The sequence below is a fragment of the Hydra vulgaris genome, chromosome 12, assembly GCF_038396675.1.
Source record: "Hydra vulgaris chromosome 12, alternate assembly HydraT2T_AEP".
NCBI classification, from domain to species: domain Eukaryota; kingdom Metazoa; phylum Cnidaria; class Hydrozoa; order Anthoathecata; family Hydridae; genus Hydra; species Hydra vulgaris.
In genome coordinates, this window is record NC_088931.1 from 60,903,105 (window position 1) to 60,927,500 (window position 24,396).

Consider the following 24,396-nt stretch of genomic DNA (forward strand, 5'->3'; position numbering starts at 1 on the left):
TGCACTTTGTCTTTAGATGAGGTGACAAAGTCTGAACCATACAAGAGAGGTGGAATAATAGATTTGCCTTTACTATTGATATTATTAAAAAATCTCCAGAAGTTACAAGAGCCTAATTTTTGTGATGAAATACAAGATTTTGTGACCTGAGAATAGCAGGCTTTGGCGTTAAACAAGACCTTTTTATTATGGTTTCTAGCAATAATAAACAGAAATTAGTCTTCTGGAGAATTGTTTTGCTGATAGATATAGAAGTAACAGTTTCCATTGGAAATTGCAGCAGCACAATGAGAGAAAAACCATGGAGAAGAGTGAGGCTTGACCTGGAATCGTCGAGAGGGAATAAAAGATTCCATGCCAGCCTAAATCCATAAAGTTATGTAAGAAGCACATTTTCAGCAGAAAGACAAAAGATTTCTACCCAAGGACCAGCATGAAGAAAATCATGGAAAGAGTCCCAATCAGCTTTAAGGTAGTTGTAAGTTGTGATAGGGGGATTCAGATGATGAAGAAGAATGAGATAATAGTTTTAGAGAGATCAAACTGTGATCAGAAGCACCTAAGGGTGAATGTTGAGAAACTGAGCACTGAGGAGGAACAGAAACAAGACATAGGTCAAGTAGAGATGGTAAAAGATTTGGGTTTTCTGGAAAGCGAGTTGACAAGTTGACTATTTGAGTTAGAGATTGAGAAAGACAAAAATTGAGGGCCTTAATGCCAGCAGTGTTAATGACAATAGAGCTAAACCATTCATTATGTTGTTGGTGACTTTAATGCTCATCACGAGTGATGAGCATTAAAGTCACCAACAACAACAATATTGGCTGATGGATAAAGAGAGAGGACTCGGTCAATGTAATCAGAAATAACATTGAAAAGAGTGCAGTCTTGAGACAAAGGAGAGCGATATAGAACAAAGAAAAAGGCAATAGAGTGAAGTGGTGCTACACAAAAGCACATAAAAGAAAAGTCTGTGGATTCAAACCTAGTTTCCTGAAAAATGGGTGAATTCTTACAAATGTAAATGCCCAGGCCAAGCATGTGACTATTGGAGTCTTTACAAAAAAAAGGAAGATAATAATCAACACTAAGATCACAAGATGAGACAGCTGAACTCAAATTAGTCTCAAAAAGAGCAAGTAGGTCTAACGAACTTTGCAAGAGATAAGGCTCAACAGAAACAAAGTTACTTCAGAGACCACGAATATTAGTGAATGATAGGTTTAGAGAACTTGGTGATGATGATATGTTTTATATAGAATGACTTCTAAAAAAAAATCTTTATCAAGTTATTTTTTAAGTTAATTTTTTAATTTCCCATACGAAAAATTTGAGTTAACCGAAGAAATTAGCTTAAAGGAGACAAAAAAATGGTTCAATTTAACAAAGTTTGAGTTGTCTGAGGTTTGACTTAACTGGAGATTTTTAATAGTAATCAACTAGTCAAAAAAACAAAAGTTCTAGTTAACCAGTATTCGACATAACAGGAATTAACTGCATTTTTTCTTAGATAAATAACAAAGATTTTATAATTTTTTTTGAAAACGGTTTTTATACTTCCGAGGTACAAAGTTATAAGAAAAATAATTAATGTTAATTTCTTTAAATAGACAATGTAAATTTTTTTAATAAATTCCTTAAACTAATTGACTTTGATTGCATTACTTTATTAAAAAATAATGTCTCAAAATATATATATTATACTCATTAAAATCATATAATCATGATTGATTTTAGGTTTCAAATGTTGTTAAATATTAACTAATAAAAATTTTACTGTGAGTTTTGAATAAAATGTTAAAAAAATGTTTTAATACTTCGCATAAAAAATTACTTATTATTATAAAACTAATTATTAAATGAATTACATATTTCTAAACATAATAGTAACTAGTTAATAAATATAATTATTATAACTATAATATATATTAATTATAATACCTTATAATTAATTAATAAAACATTACAATAAAATAATAAAAATTCAATGAAAAAAGTAAAACCTTTTCAGCCATCTGTTTACTCTTAAGATACTCAACATATTTTTCTTCAACATATTCCTCATACCTAAGTTATTAATACATTTCTTTAACATATTCCTCATACCTAAGTTATTAATTATACATTATACATGCTAAACACTTTCTCCAAAAAATTTATGATGGCAACTCTCCCCAATAAATGACTACCAATAAATGACAACCATAAATGACAACCAATAAATGATAACCAATAAATGACAGCCAATAAATGACAACCAATAAATGACTACTAATAAATGAGACTAGGCTTAAAAAGCATGTATAGGCTGGTATAAACTATATAAACTCAACATTAACTTTAGTAAAATAAAGTATGGTATGTAAAGGTATGGTTTGGTAATGTCAGCAGCACCTAATCCTTGCACAAACTTTTATAAGATTTTATGCTTGCTACTCTTTGTGTTAACTGCAGGGGGAAATAGGGGAGGAGGGGGATGAGAAGGAAGTCGAATTGTATTTTTTCAATATTTTCAACCACAAAATCATTTATAATGAATAATTATAGATAAATATTACCAATCAGCAAACAATAATTCTTATGAATCTACCTAATCAAACAAAAAAATATTTTAAAAGGTTACTTTGGAGCAATATCAGAAGCTATAGATCTTGCTTGCTGCCAGAGTTCTCCAGAGATACATGCATTTATTGCTTCTTTGTGCATTTTTACTACAGAATACAAATCACTTGCCTAAAAAAAAATTATCAAGTCTTAAAATCTTTCAAATCAAAATCATAAAATCAAAATATATTATATATATATATATATATATATATATATATATATATATATATATATATATATATATATATATATATATATATATATATATATATATATTATTATTATTAAAATATTTTAAAAGAGAAAATACAACTTTATAATGGAACTTGAAGTTTCATGCCATTCGGCAATCATCAGCCATATTATTCAAATATAAAATAAAAACCGTTATAAAAAATACAAATTTAGCGTTGCAACGGCATCTGACGTCAAGTGTACGTGATCCGATATTTGCTAATCGCCGGAATCAAAGTTAGAAAGTAAAAATTTTTTCCTATGCCTGCAAGCAGAAACCAATTCACTTTTTTTATTAAGTAGTAAACCACTATTAAAATTCATAATAAAATATTTTTCACTGATGCAAAGGTTACACTTTTTTGTAGCTGGATTATAAGATTGGCATCGTTTAATTATGTTCCACTTAATTATAGACATGTTACCTGCGTCTTTGCATTTCCAGATTTCTTTGGAAAGTTCTGTATCATTTCTATACCTTGTTGATACATGATACAGAACTGTTGATAAATGATACAGAACTTTCCAAAGAAATCTGGAAATGCAAAGACGCAAGTAACATGCCTATAATTAAGTGGAACATAATTAAACGATGCCAATCTCATAATCCAGCTACAAAAAAGTGTAACCTTTGCATCAGTGAAAAATATTTTATTATGAATTTTAATAGTGGTTTACTACTTAATAAAAAAAGTGAATTGGTTTCTGCTTGCAGGCATAGGAAAAAATTTTTACCTTCTAACTTTGATTCCGGCGATTAGCAAATATCGGATCACGTACACTTGACGTCAGATGCCGTTGCAACGCTAAATTTGTATTTTTTATAACGGTTTTTATTTTATATTTGAATAATATGGCTGATGATTGCCGAATGGCATGAAACTTCAAGTTCCATTATAAAGTTGTATTTTCTCTTTTAAAATATTTTAATAATAATATTATTTGATCTATTTTTTTCAAAAAGATATTGATCACTCTTAAACAGACAAGAGTTGTATTTTCAGCAATATACAACATTTATCTATAAATATATATATATATATATATATATATATATATAATATATATATATATATATATATATATATATTAGGGTGTTTCTTATTTTTGAAGATTCGATTTTTGCATGGGCCACCCTGCCATTTGGTTTATTATCATAAAAAAGTAATACCCTTTTTTTTTTAGAATGATTTTATTTTTCAGATTATTTGAAACAAAAGGAAAACCAATGGAATGAAGGGTTAGAAGGACTATTTGATATTGCCCATGCCAACGCATTAGAAATGATCACCTTTCAGGAGGATAAGGACTTCCTATTATGTTAAAGAGAGAAAATTCGGAGAGGCAAAATGGGTCCAGTCGATAAGAAATTGGCAAAGCAAGAAGAAGTATCAAGAAAAAGAAAAAAAGAAATGAACCAAAAAAAGGACCGAGAGGAGATGGCAAGAAAATCTTGAGAAGAAACAGTTGTTTCATCATCATCTGAAGGTGAAGATAACCCTAAAAAAGATAGCATAACTCAAGAAGATGTCTTGCCTGGTAACCAAGACCCTGAGCCATCAACTTCAGGTACACTGGCTCCAAACCATCTTAGACGTGGCAGAAAAAATATACTGAATGAGAAGTTGACGGCTAATTTAGATGTGGCTAAATTAAGTGATCGTGGGGCGGCACTTGTCTTAACACCGGCATTACAACTTCTTGGTCATGATCCAACAGAATACAATGTTAATCCAGCTTCCATTCGAAGGGAACAAATAAAACACCGCAAGAAAATAGCAGAAAGTTTAAGGAAGGAATTCAAACCAGAAGTTCCTTTATGTATTCATTGGGATGGAAAATTACTCACTGACATCACCGGTAAAGAAACTGTTGACTGACTTCCAATTCTAGTATCTGGAGTAGGAGTGCAGCAGCTTCTTAGTGTCCCAAAACTACCATCAGGAACAGGTGAAAATACGGCATCTGCAGTACATGACGTGTCAGTGGCATGGGGAATTAACGATCAAGTAAAGTGTATGTGCTTTGATATTCTGGAAATTATTTTGAAAGCAGTAATTTTGCTGTGTCTCGGCCCTTCAAGTGGACCTGACATACCACTCTTTAAAAGATTTCAGAAAAGTTGGGTCTCATTTGATTCTACTAAGTACCACACAGCACAGTCTGATAAAAATGCTTCAAATGCTCTTACCGATATCACTGATGAAAGAATCATCTTTTGCAAAGATCAACTACAAATCTTTCAATCTCCTGATGACTACCTAGAACTTTTGGAGTTGTCTATTGTTTTTTTGGGAGGAGTACATTTGAGGGGCATTTCATTTAGAGCTCCTGCCGGTCTACACTGTGCTCGCTGGATGGTGAAAGCTATTTATGTGTTGAAGATTTGGATGTTTAGAGACCAATTCAGGTTGACGAAAAGAGAGGAGAAGGGAATAAGGGATATTTGCCTTTTTACGGTTTGACTGTAGATTACAGCCTGGTACAGATCTCCTGAAGCAACCTCAGCTCCTAGACTTGATCTGAAGCTCTTGAAAGACTTGGATGCCTACAAGACCCAGCATCCTGAGATCTTGAAAATTGCTGTGAAGTTACAAGGGCATCTCTGGTACCTATCAGAGGAACTTGTTGGTTTAGCTTTTTTTGATGATGAGGTTCGCCCTGAGAAGAAGGTCAAGATGGTCCAAGCATTGAACAATAATCAGATCAGATACCTATGAAACGGGCTACTGTGGACTGCTCAGTTATCCAAGAAAAGAAACTGGAGGACTTTGTCACGTTTAATACATGAAGATTTTTCAGCATCACAGGACTTCCATCACACTTTCTTCAAAACAGTGTGAGCGGATGGGAACACGATGATGAGTTCAAGACTGTAAAGTCCACTGTTCGAAGCATGAAGGTTGTCAACGACATTGCAGAATGTGGCATAGCACTAATGGATGAATATAATAGACTACATACAAATAACGAAGAGCAAAAGCAGTTCCTGTTGTTGGTAGTTCAAAAATATAGACAGAAATATTCTGACAGAAAAAAGACAACTCTCATGAGCGATTAATCTTAGTACAGTAACTATTGTCTTAAATAAACCTACAATCAAAGTAAAAAAGCATGTTTATTGCTGTCTTTTAATAAATAAGTAGAAATGCAATGACAGAAAATGTATGTCTTTATTGCATGTAATAAGTAAATAAATGTGTACCAAGTAAATGAGTCATTATCACCAGTCTCCATCAGTTTTATGATTTTTTCCTATGTTAATGACTAAGAGCGCATAGTAAAATATGCCTTAAATTTCAATGACTGGTAGTGCCCAGTAAAAATGTTTTTTTCCCATTGAAATTTTTACACATTTATTTTCTCACCAAAATAAACCATTTCAGTGGGTAGCCCACTAAAAAAAAAATTTTTTAACCCCATATAAGAAACACCCTAATATATATATATATATATATATATATATATATATATATATATATATATATATATATATATATATAATATATATATGTATGTATGATATATGTATGTATTATATATGTATTATATATGTATATATATATATATATATATGTATGATATATGTATGTATTATATATGTATGTATTATATATGTATTATATATGTATATATATATATATACATATATATATATATATACATATATATATATATATATATATATACATATATATATATATATATATATATATATATATATATATATATATATATATATATATATATATATATACACACCCATATATTTCTTTTGTTGATTTCAAAATCGCAGTTTGTTTGACTAAATAATATTGTTTTTTAACATAAAATGGGATTGGTTTTCAGGTAATACCATGCTTTTTCAGACAATGATTTTCTAATGAATTTACTTTAGTTATAGGATTTATGGAGAAGCTGTCCAGCATAGATAGCTTTGATACAATTTCCTCATTAGCCTGCTGTTAAGAAACTGTTGTTTTTTTTTTGCACATTTCCAATTTCCAACCTAGTTTCTTTATGTGGACACTTCATATTCAAATAAACTTTTTATTTATATTTAAATACTTGTTTCTCCGTGCAGCGGCCTTGTTTGTAAAGGTTCGTGTTTCAAAGATATAGAGTTAAGAGAGGGTTATAACCACAATTAAGTAGCCTCCTTGTCTGTAGTGGCCTTCACGATTTTGAGGAGGTGAATTAAAAAAAAAAGAAAAAAGAAATCCAGTTTCTGATTTTAGTCAGTGCTGAGTTTCTCTTGATTTATCCTTAGGTGCTTCTGATCACAGTTTAATCTCTCTAAAACCATTTACTCATTCTTCTTCATCATTGTACCTCTTACAAATACCCCCTTTCATTGTACCTCTTACAAATACCTTATAGCTGACTGGGACTCTTTTCATGATTTTCTTCGTGATGACCTTTAGGTAGAAATCTTGTCTACTTGCTGACTAATGTGCTTCTTATATAACTACTTGGATTCAAAAAGTAATTTCCTGCTTAGACTCTTCTACAGCTTGTGGTCCGGACAACATACCTGTTATAGTCTTGCAGAATTGTTCTCCGGAACTGTCGTCTATACTTTTAAAACTATTTAACAAGTGTAACCAGAGTCTTGTTTTCCATCCTGCTAGAAAGCGGATTTTTCCATCCTGCTAGATCTCTTATCCCTACTCCAAAAATTTTTCCTGTTATCCCTGTTTCCAAAAATTCTGGAGAGTGATCTGACTTGTCTAACTAACTTCCTTTTAGTCTTATGACTATCATAAGTAAAGTTTATGAATCTTTATTTAACAAATATCTCTCATCTTGAATCTTATTCTTGAATCTTATAACTTACTTTCTGATCATCAATATGGATTTCAATCTTCTCGTTCTACTGCTGATTTGTTAACGGTATTAACTGATAGGTTTTATCGTGCATTCGATAAAGGTGGAGAGGTTAAGGCCATCGCTCTTGACATTTTTAAAGCCTTTGACAAAGTTCGGCATGCTGGTCTTCTCCATAAGCTTTCTTTTTACAGTGTATCAGATAACATCTTTAAGATTATTGAATCTTCCTTACCAACTGTAGTATAAAACTTGTCCTCAATGGACAGCACTCTTCTTCATATCCTATAACCTCAGGGGTTCCTCAAGGTTCTATTCTTGGCCCTATACTTTTTTTAATTTACATTAACAATCTTCCAGAAATTCTCATATCTAAGATGGGGTTGTTCACTGATGATACTACCATTTATTCTTGTCTTGATAAAAAGCCAACACTCTGATTGCTTGGAGGGGGCATTTGAGCTTGAGAAGGATCTCATTTCTGCTACAGCATGGGGCTCTCAGTGGCTGGTAAAATTTAACTAAGATAAAACTCCATGTATTTGATGAGTCATCTACCCTTCATCTTCTAGGATTAACTCTTACTTCCAACCTTTCTTGGGAACCATATATCAAACCAATTGCAAAATTAGCAATGCTAAGATTGCATCTCTTTATCGTGCTTGCCATATTCTTAAGTCATCTGTCAATTGTTATCTTGTTTTATAAACTTCATCTTTTCTCTTTCAGTAACTTCTAACTCTAATTAGTGGTTGCTTGCAGCCTTGTTGGAAGTGAAGGTGTCAAAAAAAAAGAAAAAAAAATTCTTTTTGTGTGTTTTTTAAATTACCAAGGAGACCGCTTGTAGAAAACTGTTTGCACATTATTTTTACACCACACTTTTTGCAAGTGGCGAATTTACCTGACTTTTATATAATGATACATTGTTAACCAAAATCTAATGTGTTTACTATTTAAATGAAAGTTTTATCTAAACATAAAAAACACTGCATGAATAAACTTATGTAAATATATTTTAAATCAATGGAGAATAAATATAGTATATATAATAATACCGTTTCATAAAGTTCTAAAGTAAGCAGCCGTTTGCACACTTCTTGTGTAACAATGATTGCTCTGTCTTTTGAAAACTTGACTGCTAACTCAACAGCTTTTGAATAAACTTTCTCTAAAAGTTCTTTTTTATTTGTCATCTCAGGTGTCACTTTTAGATAGAGATCAATTGCACGATTATACTCTGCTCTTGTTTCCCAATCACGACCTTGTGAAATAAACGATTCTGCTCCTCTATGTAATTAAATTGTTTTTGTATTAAATTACAATATTTAAATTAATTTTATTGATTATAACAAGTAGATGTATAAATTACAACATATAGATATATAAACTATAACAGGTAGGTATATAAATTATAGCATATAGATAGATAAATTGTAACAGGTAGTTGTATAGATTATTAAAGGTAGATATATAATGATTATTACTTATCATTACGACTCATCGATGCAACCTTTTCATACTCATCCTGCAAGCTATTTAACTGAGAAACAAAAAAACAAAAAATTTAAATAATATAAAACATGCCAAAAAATATATATATATATATATTATATTTATAATTTTCTTTTTTATAAAATAAGAAAAAATTATTAAAAGAGCAGATCATCTAACTTTGTGAGGAAGATATTCTTTTGCAATTCTCAAAACATCTTGCCACATATTGTTTTCCTGAGAAAAGTAAAAAAAAAAACAATTGTAAGAAGTGTTTTGAACAATTATAAAGTAATTATAAAATAATTGTTTTTATTTAGAAGTTGGAATTTAAAACAATATAAATACTAATCATTTATAATTCTTTAACAATACAAATATGGTTTTCTAAAAGAACAATTACAAACAAGAAGTTTCTATCATTATTAGACAGAGGGTGACTGATTAAATGCAAATTTTATAGCAGTAAATCTACATAAGTGGGACCTGGATAAAAGTGCAAACTGCATAAGTAAGTGCGAATTGGCACAAGTGCGCTGAGAGAATTTCCAAACAATTTATAAAACAATTATAAAATAATTCCTTTTTACATATTAGTATTTACTTAAAGACATACATAGACATAAAATACAGAGGCACAAAATAGTTTAAAAAAAACAGATATCAAAGTCTAGTAAAGTATATATAAAAAATCTTAGCAATAAAAAATTAAATCAATTCTTTGAATAAAGTAAATATGTATCTCTTAATTAATATTTGATTATTTCAAACAAATATTCATTAAAGAAACTAAAATTAAAGACCATACCCTATAAAACTTAATGGCAATTTCTGGCCGTTGAGCACGCAGCAAAAAGCTTTCTCCTTCCTCATAATTTTTCTTGTCAAATGAAATTTTAGCCTAGTATAAAAAGTTAAAAAATAAATTTAAAAAAATTTTATATCAGAAAACTTAGCTTAAGCTAACTCAAGAAACAATTAAATTTTACAGCAACATACTTGCGCTATCAAAACATCAACTAAACTATTGGGATCATGTTGTTCAGCAACTCGAGTTGCATTGGTCCAATCAACTTGATGAACATACATAAGGACAGCTTCTTTAGGTTTTCCAGCTTTTATGAACTGTTCTTCAGCTTCCTTAAACCGACCTTCATCTTCCAAAAACATTGCATACTTTGCATGGATTTCTGATAATTTTTCTTTAGACGAAGTTCGTGCTAATTCAAATGCAAAATCAAATTGCCTAAAAAAATGAAAAAAAGCACCTAAAATTTAAATATTTTTATCTTAAAATAATTTTATTTTATAAGAATTGCAACTCAAGAGATTTAAATTAAACCTTTACATTACAAAGAACATTGCAATATATACAAATAATCTTAATCTTAATCTCATATTTGTTTTCGAAATCATAACTTTCAAACAACCATTAATAGCATGATAATTATTAATATAATCTTACGCAGTATCAGTGGCATATTCTATACAACTATCAAGCATATTAAACTTTTGTAGAAGTTTGATTGCAGAATCTCCGCTCAATGTCTTAGCCCATAGAAAAGCAACTTGTTTTGATGAATTAACACCACCGTACTGTTTTGCAACCTAAATTTTATTGGATGCAACAAAAATTGTATCGAATGCAACAAAAATTGTATTGGATACAACAAAAAACGTAAAAAAATATTAAACAAAGTTAGAATAACAAATAAATAAAAAAAAAGCATGTTCATTCAGTTGAATTAGCATCATAGTTATAAGATTAGCATTATAGTTATAAAATACCCCTTTAAAATACCCCTTTAAAATACCCCTTTAAAATACCCCTTTAAAATACCCCTTTAAAAATATCAGTTGTTACTATTAAATATTTCTTTTTATTTTGTAACCTGTATGAAGTACTTTTGAGCTATTTACTTTAAATTATCATTATCTTTAGGGTATAGTCTTGTTTATCAAAGAAGCTCAATTTATCTCTAAATATAGGTAAAAATAGATTTTTTGAACTTTAACCTAAATACACCATAGCTGAAGCAAATCTTGATAGTTTTTCCAGTTTTTTTTAACAATCATTTTTTTATACATTTTGTATTTTTCAATTATTTTGCAAAACAAAACAAAAAAACAAAAAATAGGCGAAAATATTTACTCTAAAAGCATCTTCCCATAACTCTTGCCCTCTATACATGTTCACTGCAGCTTTCCAGTCTTCTGCCTCTAAATAATGATGTTCTGCGAGGGTGTACTGCCTTTCAGATTCTAATTCCTAAAACAATGTACTGTATAAATAAAAACTTTATAAACCATGAAATAAACTTTCTATTATTTTTTTAATAATAAAAACAAAATACTCATTTAATCCAAAGTGAGAACAGTCAATAAACAGAGCAGGGGCAATTGTAAATAAATGTAATGTAAACAAGCCATTAAAATATTAACTTAGTAGCTTTGTTATTTTAAGATTTCAAACATTTTTTTATTCTGTTGTAACTGCAGGGTGTTAGCCAGGAATCTTTTTCTTACTGCGTTTTTGCGATATTGGGAATATTTATTGTTATTGTTTTAGAAAATATTGGGAATTTTTATTAAAATTGTTCTATTACTTCAAATAATAAAAAAAAAGGTCATTAAATTTTGTAATTTTCAGTGCCATTTCCTATCAAACTTTTTAGTACCAATAGCTATTCATCTACTATTATTTCTTATATAAATATATGTATATGTACTGTCCCAGTCAACATGTAACGTGGAATGCCTCTTGTGTATGATTAATGCAGACTGTTCTGTTCTATTTTCTGTTGGACTGTTTTATCTGCATTTTTGATTCACCAATATACGTTTTGTTGCATTGAAATTTAATAAGATAGACTGCTGGGTGGTTGTTGATTGGTAATTTATATTTATTTATTGATGTTATTGTCTCTAGTTATAAGTCTGATTAAAAGACTGTTTAATATCCTTTCCTAAACACTTTTTGTTTTGCTTTCCTAAACACTTTTTGTAATTGATATGAGATTTAGTAAACAGGAAATAATGGAGTTTAGCATCATCGTTTTTTCTAAAGAAAGTTTTTCCTGTGAAAAAGTTGAAAAAAAAATGATTACATTTAGATATAGTAACTGCACAAGAAGGTGAAAACTATGGAGTAAAATAAGGCCTGAGTTGAAACCAAAGAGAAGGAATAAAAGCTTCTATTGCTGACAGCAGTGGAGAGACAGGAGACATCCCAGGGATCATCATGAAAAAAATCACTAAGAGAATTCCAGTCAGTTTTAGAGTAGTAGTAAGTAGTGTATTAAGTAGAATATTTTTAGTGTAGTAAGTAGATCTCCTTTTATCAGAAATGATATGATGTTTACTGTACTTATCATGATTGGAGTGAATCATCTGTAATATTGTGAAAAATACTCCTAGAAGCAGCTAAAAATGTTAAATTTTTAGTTTTCAGGTGTTGCACATAAAAAAAACAAAAATTAAACCAATAAAAGTTTGGCAGATAAAGTAGGTCTAACTATGTTTACAATGCATATTTGGATTTTTTCTAGAAAAGAAAGAGCATCATTAGAAGAACCAGCCAAAATATGATAAAAGTATTCCATATAGGGATGAATAAGAGATATGTAAAGGTAGAGAATGGAATCAAGAGCAAGAAAATAACAAGCACAATAAATAGAAACAACCTTAGTAGATGCTAATTTAGCAATTGATTGTATATATGATTTTAATGAGAGGCCAGTAGAGAATGATAATCCAAGAAAACATAAAGAAGAGAACTCAGTGAGAGTCTTTTAAGTTGATAAACTTAAAATCATTAAAAACCTTATAACCATTAAAAACTTAAAACTAATAACAACAACTCAATTGTTTAATAGTTAAAACTATTCTTATAAGTGTAGTATTTGAGTTAAAAATCAGTGCACAATGAAATTTGGAAAATATATTGAATCTAATTGTAGCAAATTTTTCTAAATTTTTAAAAACTCAGAAATGTATTTTTTACAAACTTATACAACTGTGCACTTTTTCAAGATTTTTAAATTCGAAAATATTACATCACTAATTCCAAAAAAATGACATTTTATTATTAATAAGTTGAAAATACATTTAAATTTTCTACTAAAGTAATTGCAAAATTAAAAATAAAAACGACTGGAAAAGTAGTTTAATATTGTTTTAATATTATATAAAACTAACATATTTATAAAATTAACAAAATTATAAAAGTAATTTTTTCAACACTTTATGTTAAAACAATAAAGTCTTACTTTAAGTTAAAACAATAAAGTCTTACTTTAGCAAGATGAATGTGAGTATCAGTGATGAGATCTTCGTGATGTATTTTTACAAGATTAATCATTTGATCATACTATAAAAAAAAAATTATTTTTGGTGTTATTTTTTTAATTTAAGCACAATAAATAGTACTGTTTAAAAAAAAAAACATTTTTTTTTTCAACAGTACTATTTTTTTTTCACACTATGCCACTTCTGTGGTATAGTGTTCTTCATACTATGCATCAGTCAACCTCCTTAAAAGTTGAAAAGTATCATTACACCCCCTTAAAAGCTTTCCTGCATTAACATTCATTCAAAAAATTAGAATCCATTTTATGCACTTTTTTAACTAAAACTCATATCTCATTAAAAAATATTTTTAATTTGGATCTCTTAAAAAGGATAACTAAACAAATTAAAAAAATATTTTATACTCCTATTACCCTACAATGAATCTTACTTATTTTAATAAATGAATAAGCAAACAGCAATTTATAAATTTAACTTTTTGTGTGCTTCATTAACTGTTATATAAACTGTTAATAACTAAATGCCATATATAGAAATAAAAATTATTAATTTCTCCACACAATTTAAAACCTATTATAGATTTTATGTTAAATTTATTATAAAAAACTCTCTTAAGTGTTCTTATCAAAAAAATTCTTACCATTTTAGCTTTTCTATACATATTTATTGCCATATCAGCTTCATCAACTGTTATATAAAGTCTATAACAAAAAAATGTATTAAATTTTACAGTAAGATTCATGTTGTTATATATTACCAGGGGCTATTTTAGACCGTTTTTTACAGCATCAACCGTATTTGGGCGTTGCCTTAATTAAAATTGTGGACCTTTTTTTTTTTTAAACATTTTTTACGGCAAATATTGTTTTCCTTGCAAAAAAACACTTATATTTGACAATACTTCCGCTATATTTTTTTGGGACAGGGGGTACTGCCGCCCAAACTTTTTTCCTAGAATAGCCCCAGATTACAAATTATATATATTTCACTTATCAAATTTTTATCACTTATCAGTAATATATATATATATATATATATATATATATATATATATATATATATATATATATATATATATATATATATATATATCACTTATCAGTATTTTTATCACTTATCAGTATTTTTATCACTTATCAGTATTTTTATCAGTATTTTTATCAGTATTTATCAGTATTTTTATCAGTATTTTTATCAGTATTTATCAGTATTTTTATCACTTATCAGTATTTTTATCACTTATCAGTATTTTTATCACTTATCATTTTTATCACTTATCAGTATTTTTATCACTTATCATTTTTATCACTTATCATTTTTATCACTTATCATTTTTATCACTTATCAGTAAAGACTCATCAGAAATGTGTTGCATTTTATTTGTACTGCAATTCATTTGTATTCATGAAATTTATTGCAATGCATTCCTGATTAACCTTTATTGAGGAAACACTGTGTAAAATGAAAAAAATTGATAAGTGATTTTCTACTAATTTATTATTGCTCTTTTCTTTTTAGAATATTGAGCACTCTACTAAATTTTTTTATATTTAAAATTCCTAATTAAAAAAAAAAAACAGTATAACAAAGTGTTAAATCTTAAAAAAAATCATGCCGTAAGCTGAAAATGTTAGGTTTGCCATTGGTGTGTTTGTAACTACATTTATATTTATGAAAATATATATTATAACATATGACAAACTATTGACTAATTTCAGACTCTTTTACTTTATTAATTATATACCATATTGTCAACAATTTCCTGCTGTGGCATACCTAACATGTATTTTGACTTAAGTATATTACTCTGATAATGAACTATGGAGCTTTAAGTTGAAATATTAATAATAAATGTTACTTAGTTAAGGTTTTTTGTTTTTAAAGCAAGGTGCTTAGCTTGAAAAAATATTAATAATTTAAGTGTAATTCTTTTTGAAAATGATAAAAAAATTTGTCTGATGATGAAGTTGTTTTAATAAAAGTAAAGATGATATAATTTATTGTTTATTATAAATTGACATATGTTTTATAAACATTGAGAAATTTTAATATATTATATTATGAGATTTGTTTATTTGCAGGTTTTTAAATTATCAGAGTATAACTGACAAAAAAAACCTTTCTTCTAAAATAAATAAATAAATATGGGAATCAAGTTTGATAAGGTTTGAAGCAGCCGTGAAAGCAAGAAAGAATACAAAGGTTGTTGATAGTGTTGAATGAATAGAATGCTGTAAGGATATAAATGTTGCTGCAAATATGAAAAGTAAACAAGAGTTATAATTGTAATTAAAAATCTTATGAAAAATACTTTTTCAATTCAACAAGAGATTTTTACAGTGCAAACAAAAACTGAAAATATACTAAAGAGAATTGATAAAGAAAGAAGAAATTTGGTTGAAATTCGGACAACTTTGAATTATATCAAAAACTACTTAGTCAAAAACTGTTTTTTTTTTTAATGTTTAGTTTTTATTTCCACACAAAAAAATAAGCCTTTACTTTACAATATGTAAAAATATTTATTTTTTGAAAAGTATCAAAATCATAATTTGACTTTGTGTCGCTTTTTCTGTAGCATTAACTCAGAAATCTCAAAATTTGTTGACACTATTTGGGCATTTTTCTTTTCCTTTTCCTTTCCCTCAGTATTCCTTTCACTATTGCCTAGTATGATTTGATAACTTGCTGCTCAGAACAGTTCAGTATATGCCATCCTTTTGCCAGATCTAGCCATTTTTCCAAGCGTTCAATCAAATATAGATCTGATGTCAAAGTTTTATTTGTTATAAAAGGAGAGCTTTTGAAGGCACAACTGCAAATAATCTGCCATACAAAGAACTTTTGCTCAAATTTTTCAACTAAAATGTACATAAATCTGTCAGATGATTGGTTACATTTTGATAAGTATTGATTACTTGGAAGTATTGAGTTTTTTCACAGTAAGTTTCATTGTCTTCTGAAATGAACAAATTTTTTTTCTTTACTAATTTAAGCAAACTTGTAGCTCATCCAATTGTCTTCATTTCTTTATCAAGTGACTTTTTGGGTATTTTTTTCTTGTGACAAGTTTTCATATTTTCCTTTTTCAATACTTCTTGAATGATAGTTCTACTGCATTGCAACTAAACTTTGTTGTGACTGAATTGGATTTTCATGAATTAAGTCAACTATTGATTTTGGCTTTTATTTACCATTAAATCTTGATTTTTCATCACTTCCTTTTTTTCTGCTTATAGTTTTATTTTCCTTCGTTTTATGTCAACTCTAACAGTTGGTTTTTATACCTTATACCGTTTTATGTCAACTCTAACAGTTGGTTTTTATACCTTATACCATTTTATGTCAACTCTAACAGTTGGTTTTTATACCTTATACCGTTTTATGTCAACTCTAACAGTTGGTTTTAAAACTTTACATAGACTTTCTATAATAAATTTTGAATTTTTTTTCAATTTACAGACTTTTTATTTAACAATGCAAAAACTAACAGTTGTAAACAAAACTACACCCACGCACAGCATCCACATACCCACACATAATACCCATATGTACTTATGTATGCTAAATCATTACAGTTGAAATATAAAAAAATCATTAAAATTGATAAAGTGGTTTTTGAGAAAGCACAATTAAAAACCAATAAAAAATTTTTGATATAATTTATATTGGCACATATTTTTATGATACATTATAATTTTTGGAATCATTTCCATGTTCCTCTGGCAACTTTTAAATAACTGAAACAACTTTTTAAATGAATTTTTAAATAACTTTTAAAACAATTCTAAAGAAATTTTTTACATTTTAAGTTACTTAAACTTTTTTGTTCACTTTTTTATATTTACAAAGATACTTATGATTTTGTTTATATAATTTTATAACTGTTACTTTTAAATAAATTTCATAAACTTATTGGGTAAATTTTAAAAATATACTGTTTTTTAAAACACATTGTATAAATGTAATGTTGTTGGAGACTTAATCTCATTGCTCATGCAAAAAATAATAACTCACACAAAAAGCTACTCAAACACTCAAACAAGCAACTCACATGGCTTGTCAGTGCATTGTAAACAAGAATATATATATATATATATATATATATATATATATATATATATATATATATATATATATATATATATATATTTGTGTGTGTATATATTAGCATATACTAAAGGCTAATTTTATAAAATTTCATATTTTAGACTTTATTTTTTACAAAATTATTACTGTTTTGTTCTTAAAAAATATTGAGTAGTTGAGAAATGAAGAGATTATTTTATTTTAACATAAAATATAATGAAGCAGTAAATATATTATATAAATAAAATATTATTATTTTTTATTATAAAAAAAAAATTAAAATAATTAATTTAAAAACAAAAAACTTGGTAACTACTTCTCAGCTTCTTTGTATTTTCCTTGAGATTCTAAATGTTCTGCTTGACTGATGTATAAGTTAGAAACTTCTTCTGGATTCATACACCGAATAGCAAGCTATAGAAAAATTCTTAATAAATTATCTCATTAGCATTTATGCTCCATTGCAAATGATTAAAAAATTAATTCTACTGTTAATAAAAAATAAATTCAAATGAAGAATTAACTAAATGGCACAGTAAACATAACTTTAAAAAAAAAAAAAATTAAGAAAAATGCACCTTGTGAGCTTCATCGTACTTGTTTGCTCTTGTATACATTTCAACAGCTTCTCTAGTGAGACCAGCTTGTACATAAAACCTTTCTGCAAGCTAATATAAATTTAATAGCCTTTATTAATAGCTAATGTAAATAAAAAAATTAAAAAATTAGTAATATTATTCATATAAATTGAAAAAGTAATGTAAAAAAGGAAAAAAATAAACCTAACCTGGAATTGTTGGATCTGGGCATAGTGCTTAGCAAGTATGGGATAGTATCTGTTAAATAAATATTCAGCTTTTAAAAGATAAATATTTTGAAGTTATAAGCTTAAAACAACTTTTCTTACAGTCCTATCTTAAATCCAGTGATGTACACAGTTAAATTATTTAACTGAAATCATTTTAATTTTTTTTTTTACTAAATATAAATTTTTTGCTAAATATAAAAATGCTAAATATAAAACTGCTTACTAAAAAACTAAAACTTTTTGCTAAATATAAAATTTGCTGAATATAAAACGGACATTTAAATTAGAAAAAATAAATAAATAAATAAATTCAGCTGTAAATGTTCGTTAATTAAATAGTTCGAAAAATAAAATAAATAAATAAAAATAAAAAGCCATTTTAGTTTAAAAATAACTTATTACTCATCATATTATTGCTTATTTTAAAAATATTATCTGACATAGTAGTTTATTATAAAAGACAACCATACTTATCTGCAATTTCTTCATCTTGAAGCTCAACTATTTGAACTGCTTTATTCCATTGACGAGATTGTATAGCAGCTTCAATTGCTTTTACTGAGCATCTTTATTGTTTAAAAATTTTTTTAAATAAATTTAATTATAGAAAAAAAGTAAAATAAAGTCAATATAAAAATATAAAAAAGTTAGAACAAATATAAAAGTAGTAATTAATAAGATTTATCGAGGTTTTGGATATAAAGGACTGAATAAATACAATTTCAAATTACCCAGCTTCAATAAAGTGATTAATTGCTGCATCCAGTTGTTTCTGGCTGATTAGATAATCTCCCCACTCTTCTTCAAGTCTTATTACTTCTTTTGGAAAAGATGAGCGAGCTAACTCGACTGCACGTCTGTATGCTTTGCCCTTTCTATATGCTTCTAATGCTCTTTGATATGAATTTGTCTTTTCAAACAGCTCCCCGGCCTAAAATAAATGAAATAATAATATATATAAATAAACTCATTTTTAAATTTTATATTCATTATTAACAAATACATTAATCATAAAATGCTATTAATTGTGTGAATTATGGCATTTATTTATTGTATATTATAACTAAAGATTAATAACTAATGTACAAATAACTATGAAATTGCACTAAATGTAAGCATTGCTTTATCAAATTTATTATAGGTTGTATAAAATATAAAACATTTTTGTTTCTCCTTTTAACTTACCTTTTCATAAAATGATCCTTTTAACAACGATAATGCAATTCTTTCAAGAAGCTGATTATCTGATGAAAGACTCTATTTGACAAAAATACAATTCAACAACTTTTTTATCAATAAAAAAAACACATTATTTTGTAATACAAACTGCAGTCACAATTATCGTACTGGTATCCTTAGAGCTAATCGAGCAGCACGAGCTGGAAGGTTAGCTTTTAAGTAAAGATTAATTGCCTCTCCATATTCACCATTGTTTTCTTTAACCTGAATTAAAAAAGTAGTATTAGGTTGAAAAATATTTTCATTTAATCCATAATAATTTTCATTTTTTCTGTTCTACTTTTAAATTTTAAAAAAGTATAAAATTAAAAAACTTTTGCTTTAAATTCGCACCCAAACAAACATGATTAAATAATTTATAGTTATTAGTAAATTATATAAATAATTGAACTTAGAAATCAAAGATACAAAATTATATAGATACCAAATAAAGCTTAAATTTCCAAACTTTTTATTTTCCTAAAAACTTTTAGGTCCATAAATATTTAGATAATCTTTTAGCTTTTAATTTATTTCTATTGGTGCAAATTTTACAACATTTGAAAACCATTTTATATGATTTGTTATATGTTTAAGACAAAATGAAGAAATTAGCAATTAAAAATGAAGAAATTAATAATTGAAAATGAAGAAATTAACAATTAAAAATGAAGAAATTAACAATTAAAAATGAAGAAATTAACAATTAAAAATGAAGAAATTAACAATTAAAAAATAAAGAAATTAATAATTGAAAATGAAGAAACTGACAATTAAAAAAAACTTTTTTGTGCTAAATTTAAGAACAATTTTTTCTTGAAGAAATCTCAATCAGGTTTGGTATATACTTTTATAGATACAGATCAACACTGTCCTAATATATTTTTCACACTTCAGGTTTTAAAATGCTGGCTTGAATCCAGACAGTTTTTTCAAGTGACTCATTTAAGACTTGCTCAAAAATTACAACAAATGAATAACTACTAAAGAGGATAAACTTTCTTGCAAACAGGTCGCCTAAGGTAAGGTCAGGATTAGGATCATCATGATCACACTACTACTATTAACAATCAAATATAACTTGTTCTACTGCATTGTAGGATATGCTTTTCTAGGCTAAGACAAGGAAAAGTCAACTCTGAATTAAAATACCCCCTTGGTCTTGGAGTACTTGGTTGAGTAAAGTTTAGAAAGGGTGTCTTAATAAAAATATTCATCTTTTGTAGATGTTAACTGCATCTACAAAAGATGTTAAGTATAAAACTTAACTTTAGAAGTTAGGTTCTAGAGACTTTTGGAATATCTTTAACAATTTCATTAATAAAAGTCTAACATTCCACCACTCATACATAAATCTGATCTTACTACCTCTCTCAAGTATAACATTTTGCATTGAACTTTACTTTTAACTTATCTAATGAACACGCTCATTCTGTCATTTCAAAGACATTGATCTACTTGCAGACATCCAAATCACCATTACTTTTGTCGATAAAGTTTGTTATTACTTCTTGTTACTTGTTAACTCTTCTGCAATTTGTGGTCCAGATAACTGTCACAGTCTTCCAAAGTGTTTTCCAGAACTCTCTTCATTACTGTCAAAATTATTTAATAAGTTTTTATAAGAATCTTTTTTTTCCTTCCTGTTGGAAAATGGCATCTGTGGTTCCAATTATTAAAAGGTTTTTAATAATCTCTGCCATGCTGGTCCATATGCTTGCTTTATATGCTATATCTTGGAAATTGTTAAAAAAACTATTAACAAGTTTCACAATATAATTGAAATTCCTGTATTGATAAATGGAAACACTCTTACTGAGTCCTCTAATTTACGCCTTCTCAAACTATCATTCACTACTGATTCATACAAACAATAATTACAATCAATTACAAAGTTAGCATCTTTATTGTGCTCATTTTATTCTTACTTATGATTCCTTTGACTACTTCTATGAATTTCTTATTTGTCCTTGTAAGGAACATGTTGTCATATTTGGGCTGGTTCTTCTAATAAGAAACCCTTTCTCTTTTAAATAAGGTCAAAAAATGCATTGTAAATTTTGTTTGACCTGCTCTAGTGACTAAGCATAACCCACTGTTGAAAAAAATGAACTTGTATTAAAAAAATATATATTGCTTATTATGATGTACCCCATGTAAGTGCTTTTAGATCACTGCTGTTTATAGTTTACATAAATAATCCTCCCAAGGTTCATACCAATATTCTTGCAAGCCCTATGCTGGTGACAGCAAACTTATAACTTGGATATCAAATGAAGAAATCACAAAAGCTAAAAAGACAAATAAATGCAATGCCCACAGAAATTCAGCTTATTAAATTGAATGTTGATGAATTTAATGTTATGCATTTTAGCTTTAATTACACTAAAATTAGTTACAATACATCCTTTAGTCGAGCTAAAAATAGCTATTTTCTTTTCATAATCAAACTAAACAGTTTGATTATGAAAAGAAAAAACAAATTTTTAAGCTAACAACTTTGATGGATAGAAGAAAACATGCTGCTATACAACATATATATATATATATATATATATATATATATATATATATATATATATGTTGTATAGCAGCATGTTTAGTATCATATATATATATATATATATATATATATATATATGTTGTATAGCAGCATGTTATAGCATCAACTTAGTTTCTCCGCGCAGCGGCCTTGCTCGGCAAGATTCGTGTTTCGGAGTTAAAGAGTTGAGAGAGGGTTGTACCACGAATAACAACTAAAAAAAAATAAAAAATAAAAAAACACAAAAAAAAAAAAATGAGTAGCCTCCTCCACTGTAGTGGCCCCCCTCGGGCCTTGGGGAGGTGAATAATCTAAAAAAAAAAAAAAATATATATATATATATATATATATATATACACACACACACAAACATATATATAAATATACATATATATATATATACACATATAAACTTATAAAAATACTTCGCCTGCTTTCTCTTCTTGTCCAGATTTCATTAACCACTGAAAATAGGTAGTTTGCAAAGCTTCTAGCTCTGGATGTCTCTTAATTAAGAAATTAATTTAAATAAATTAAAAATAAATAAGAAAGCAATAAAATTAAAATTATAGAAATATACATTTTCTACATTTTTTACACTATTGTTTATGTTACTTAATAATGTATATTACACAAGGAAATATTTGTAAATTAGTGTTATTTACAAAATGGAACACTTTCACGGGGTCAGAGGAAATATTTCTCAAAAATGTTGTTTCAAGAGCCACCCTACTTATTAATTATCAAAAAGTTACTTTAGCTTCAGCAATAGCAAGTGCTTCATCCCATTTGTGTAGTTCTTGATACATTTCCATGGCTTCATCAACTAAACCTTGCTCCAGGTAAATGCTTTCTGCAAGTTTGAACTGTTTTTCAAACATTGCTAATTTGGCAGAAACACTTGGGTGGTACATAGGATCACCAGCTGTAGTAGATGATATTTCATCAATAAGATCATTTATATTATGCAAAAATCGAGCACGAGAAATATCACCAAGGGCAGCATAACACCTAAAAAGCATCATGTATAATAAAGTAATATACAAAATATAACACCTTTAAGTAATATATAAAATATGTTAAATAAGCATAAAAGTTCTGCTAGGAAATTTTATGGAGTTAGACAAACAGAGATTTTTATTTTTATTGTTTTTTGATCTGGATGCATTTTCAACATTTATAACAGCAGATCAAATACACTTCCATTTGCTTACATCTATAAATGGAAACATACTTAAAAAGGCTTCCATATTTTTATGAGCTTACCGCTTTTATTTTTTATAAAAGTTATACATCAAGTTTGTTTTAAAAACTGCAAAAGTTAACTCTCACCAAAGTGTTGTTTTTTCTAAAGATCTATTATCTCTAGTTAAACCTACTTGAATTCCTACATGCAAAAAATAACCATTCAGAGTAATACCGCTTTATTATCTACATTATATTAACATTATATATGAACAACAAAACATTATATATGCTTTTCATAAACTTCTGAGCTTTGAAACCCTCACCATTATTTGTTTATTTTTCTGATACACATAATTTGCACCTAATAAATGTTGTAAGGAATGAACTTGTATTGAATGTCGCAAGGAACTTGTACTAAATGTCATAATTAAAATTGTATGCAATATTCTTTTACTTTAAAGTTTGTTTGTTATCTGGTTGAAACTTTGTTTAGAGTAAATTTGCAATTAAAAAATTTAAAAAAAGTAGTATTTTTATCTTTTAAATCAAATAAAACTATTGAAAAAATTAAACCTATGTGGTAACTTTAGAAGCCTGTTAACCTGAAGTAGAGTTTACATGTCAATTTTTTAACTTTTAGATCAATTCAGTTTTAAGGATTATCTATATTATAAAAAAAACTTACAAAAACTAACTTTGAGTTATTACATACTTAAAATATATTAGTTTTAAAAAACTTCAATTTTTTTCAATATTAAAATAACATATAATAAACTTACCTTTCAGCAATAAAAAGTTGTTTTTTTTCCATGGCTACCTTTGTCAATGTTTTCCACATTGCTTCTGTTTCAGGAGATAATTCTAAATTTTCTAAGAAAGCAACTGCCCTAAAAATAAATTATATATTAATATAATAATTTATGTTTAAGTTATTCTATATTAAATAGCAGCAGTTGTGAGGCAGTGGTTAGAGTCAGGACATAGCCAGATCTAGAACCAAATACTTGGGTACCCTTAACCTTTTTTTTTGAGATCTGGATCCAATTATTTTTACATATAATTACTTTTTATAATGTTGATGTTG

General features: G+C 27.5%; 1 protein-coding gene across 2 annotated transcripts in view; it reads right to left on the bottom strand.

The window, feature by feature from the left end:
• Positions 1–24,396, bottom strand: part of LOC100206284 (intraflagellar transport protein 172 homolog) — a 73,204-nt gene that overhangs the window by 22,982 nt on the left and 25,826 nt on the right. The window contains exons 21-41 of one of the 2 annotated variants that reach the window (XM_065813970.1): positions 24,092–24,199; positions 22,880–23,135; positions 22,550–22,630; positions 19,712–19,807; positions 19,550–19,621; positions 19,096–19,295; positions 18,835–18,930; positions 18,344–18,392; positions 18,135–18,224; positions 17,873–17,970; positions 14,108–14,168; positions 13,454–13,528; positions 11,312–11,428; positions 10,625–10,767; positions 10,159–10,405; positions 9,968–10,060; positions 9,340–9,396; positions 9,153–9,208; positions 8,724–8,955; positions 2,624–2,733; positions 2,004–2,067 (exon numbers count right to left, since the gene is read on the bottom strand). In XM_065813970.1, coding sequence (XP_065670042.1) covers positions 2,004–2,067; positions 2,624–2,733; positions 8,724–8,955; positions 9,153–9,208; positions 9,340–9,396; positions 9,968–10,060; positions 10,159–10,405; positions 10,625–10,767; positions 11,312–11,428; positions 13,454–13,528; positions 14,108–14,168; positions 17,873–17,970; positions 18,135–18,224; positions 18,344–18,392; positions 18,835–18,930; positions 19,096–19,295; positions 19,550–19,621; positions 19,712–19,807; positions 22,550–22,630; positions 22,880–23,135; positions 24,092–24,199 — 2,401 coding nt within the window. The remainder of the gene's footprint in view (positions 1–2,003; positions 2,068–2,623; positions 2,734–8,723; positions 8,956–9,152; positions 9,209–9,339; positions 9,397–9,967; positions 10,061–10,158; positions 10,406–10,624; positions 10,768–11,311; positions 11,429–13,453; positions 13,529–14,107; positions 14,169–17,872; positions 17,971–18,134; positions 18,225–18,343; positions 18,393–18,834; positions 18,931–19,095; positions 19,296–19,549; positions 19,622–19,711; positions 19,808–22,549; positions 22,631–22,879; positions 23,136–24,091; positions 24,200–24,396) is intronic. The other variant, XM_065813971.1, reaches the window with a different exon arrangement.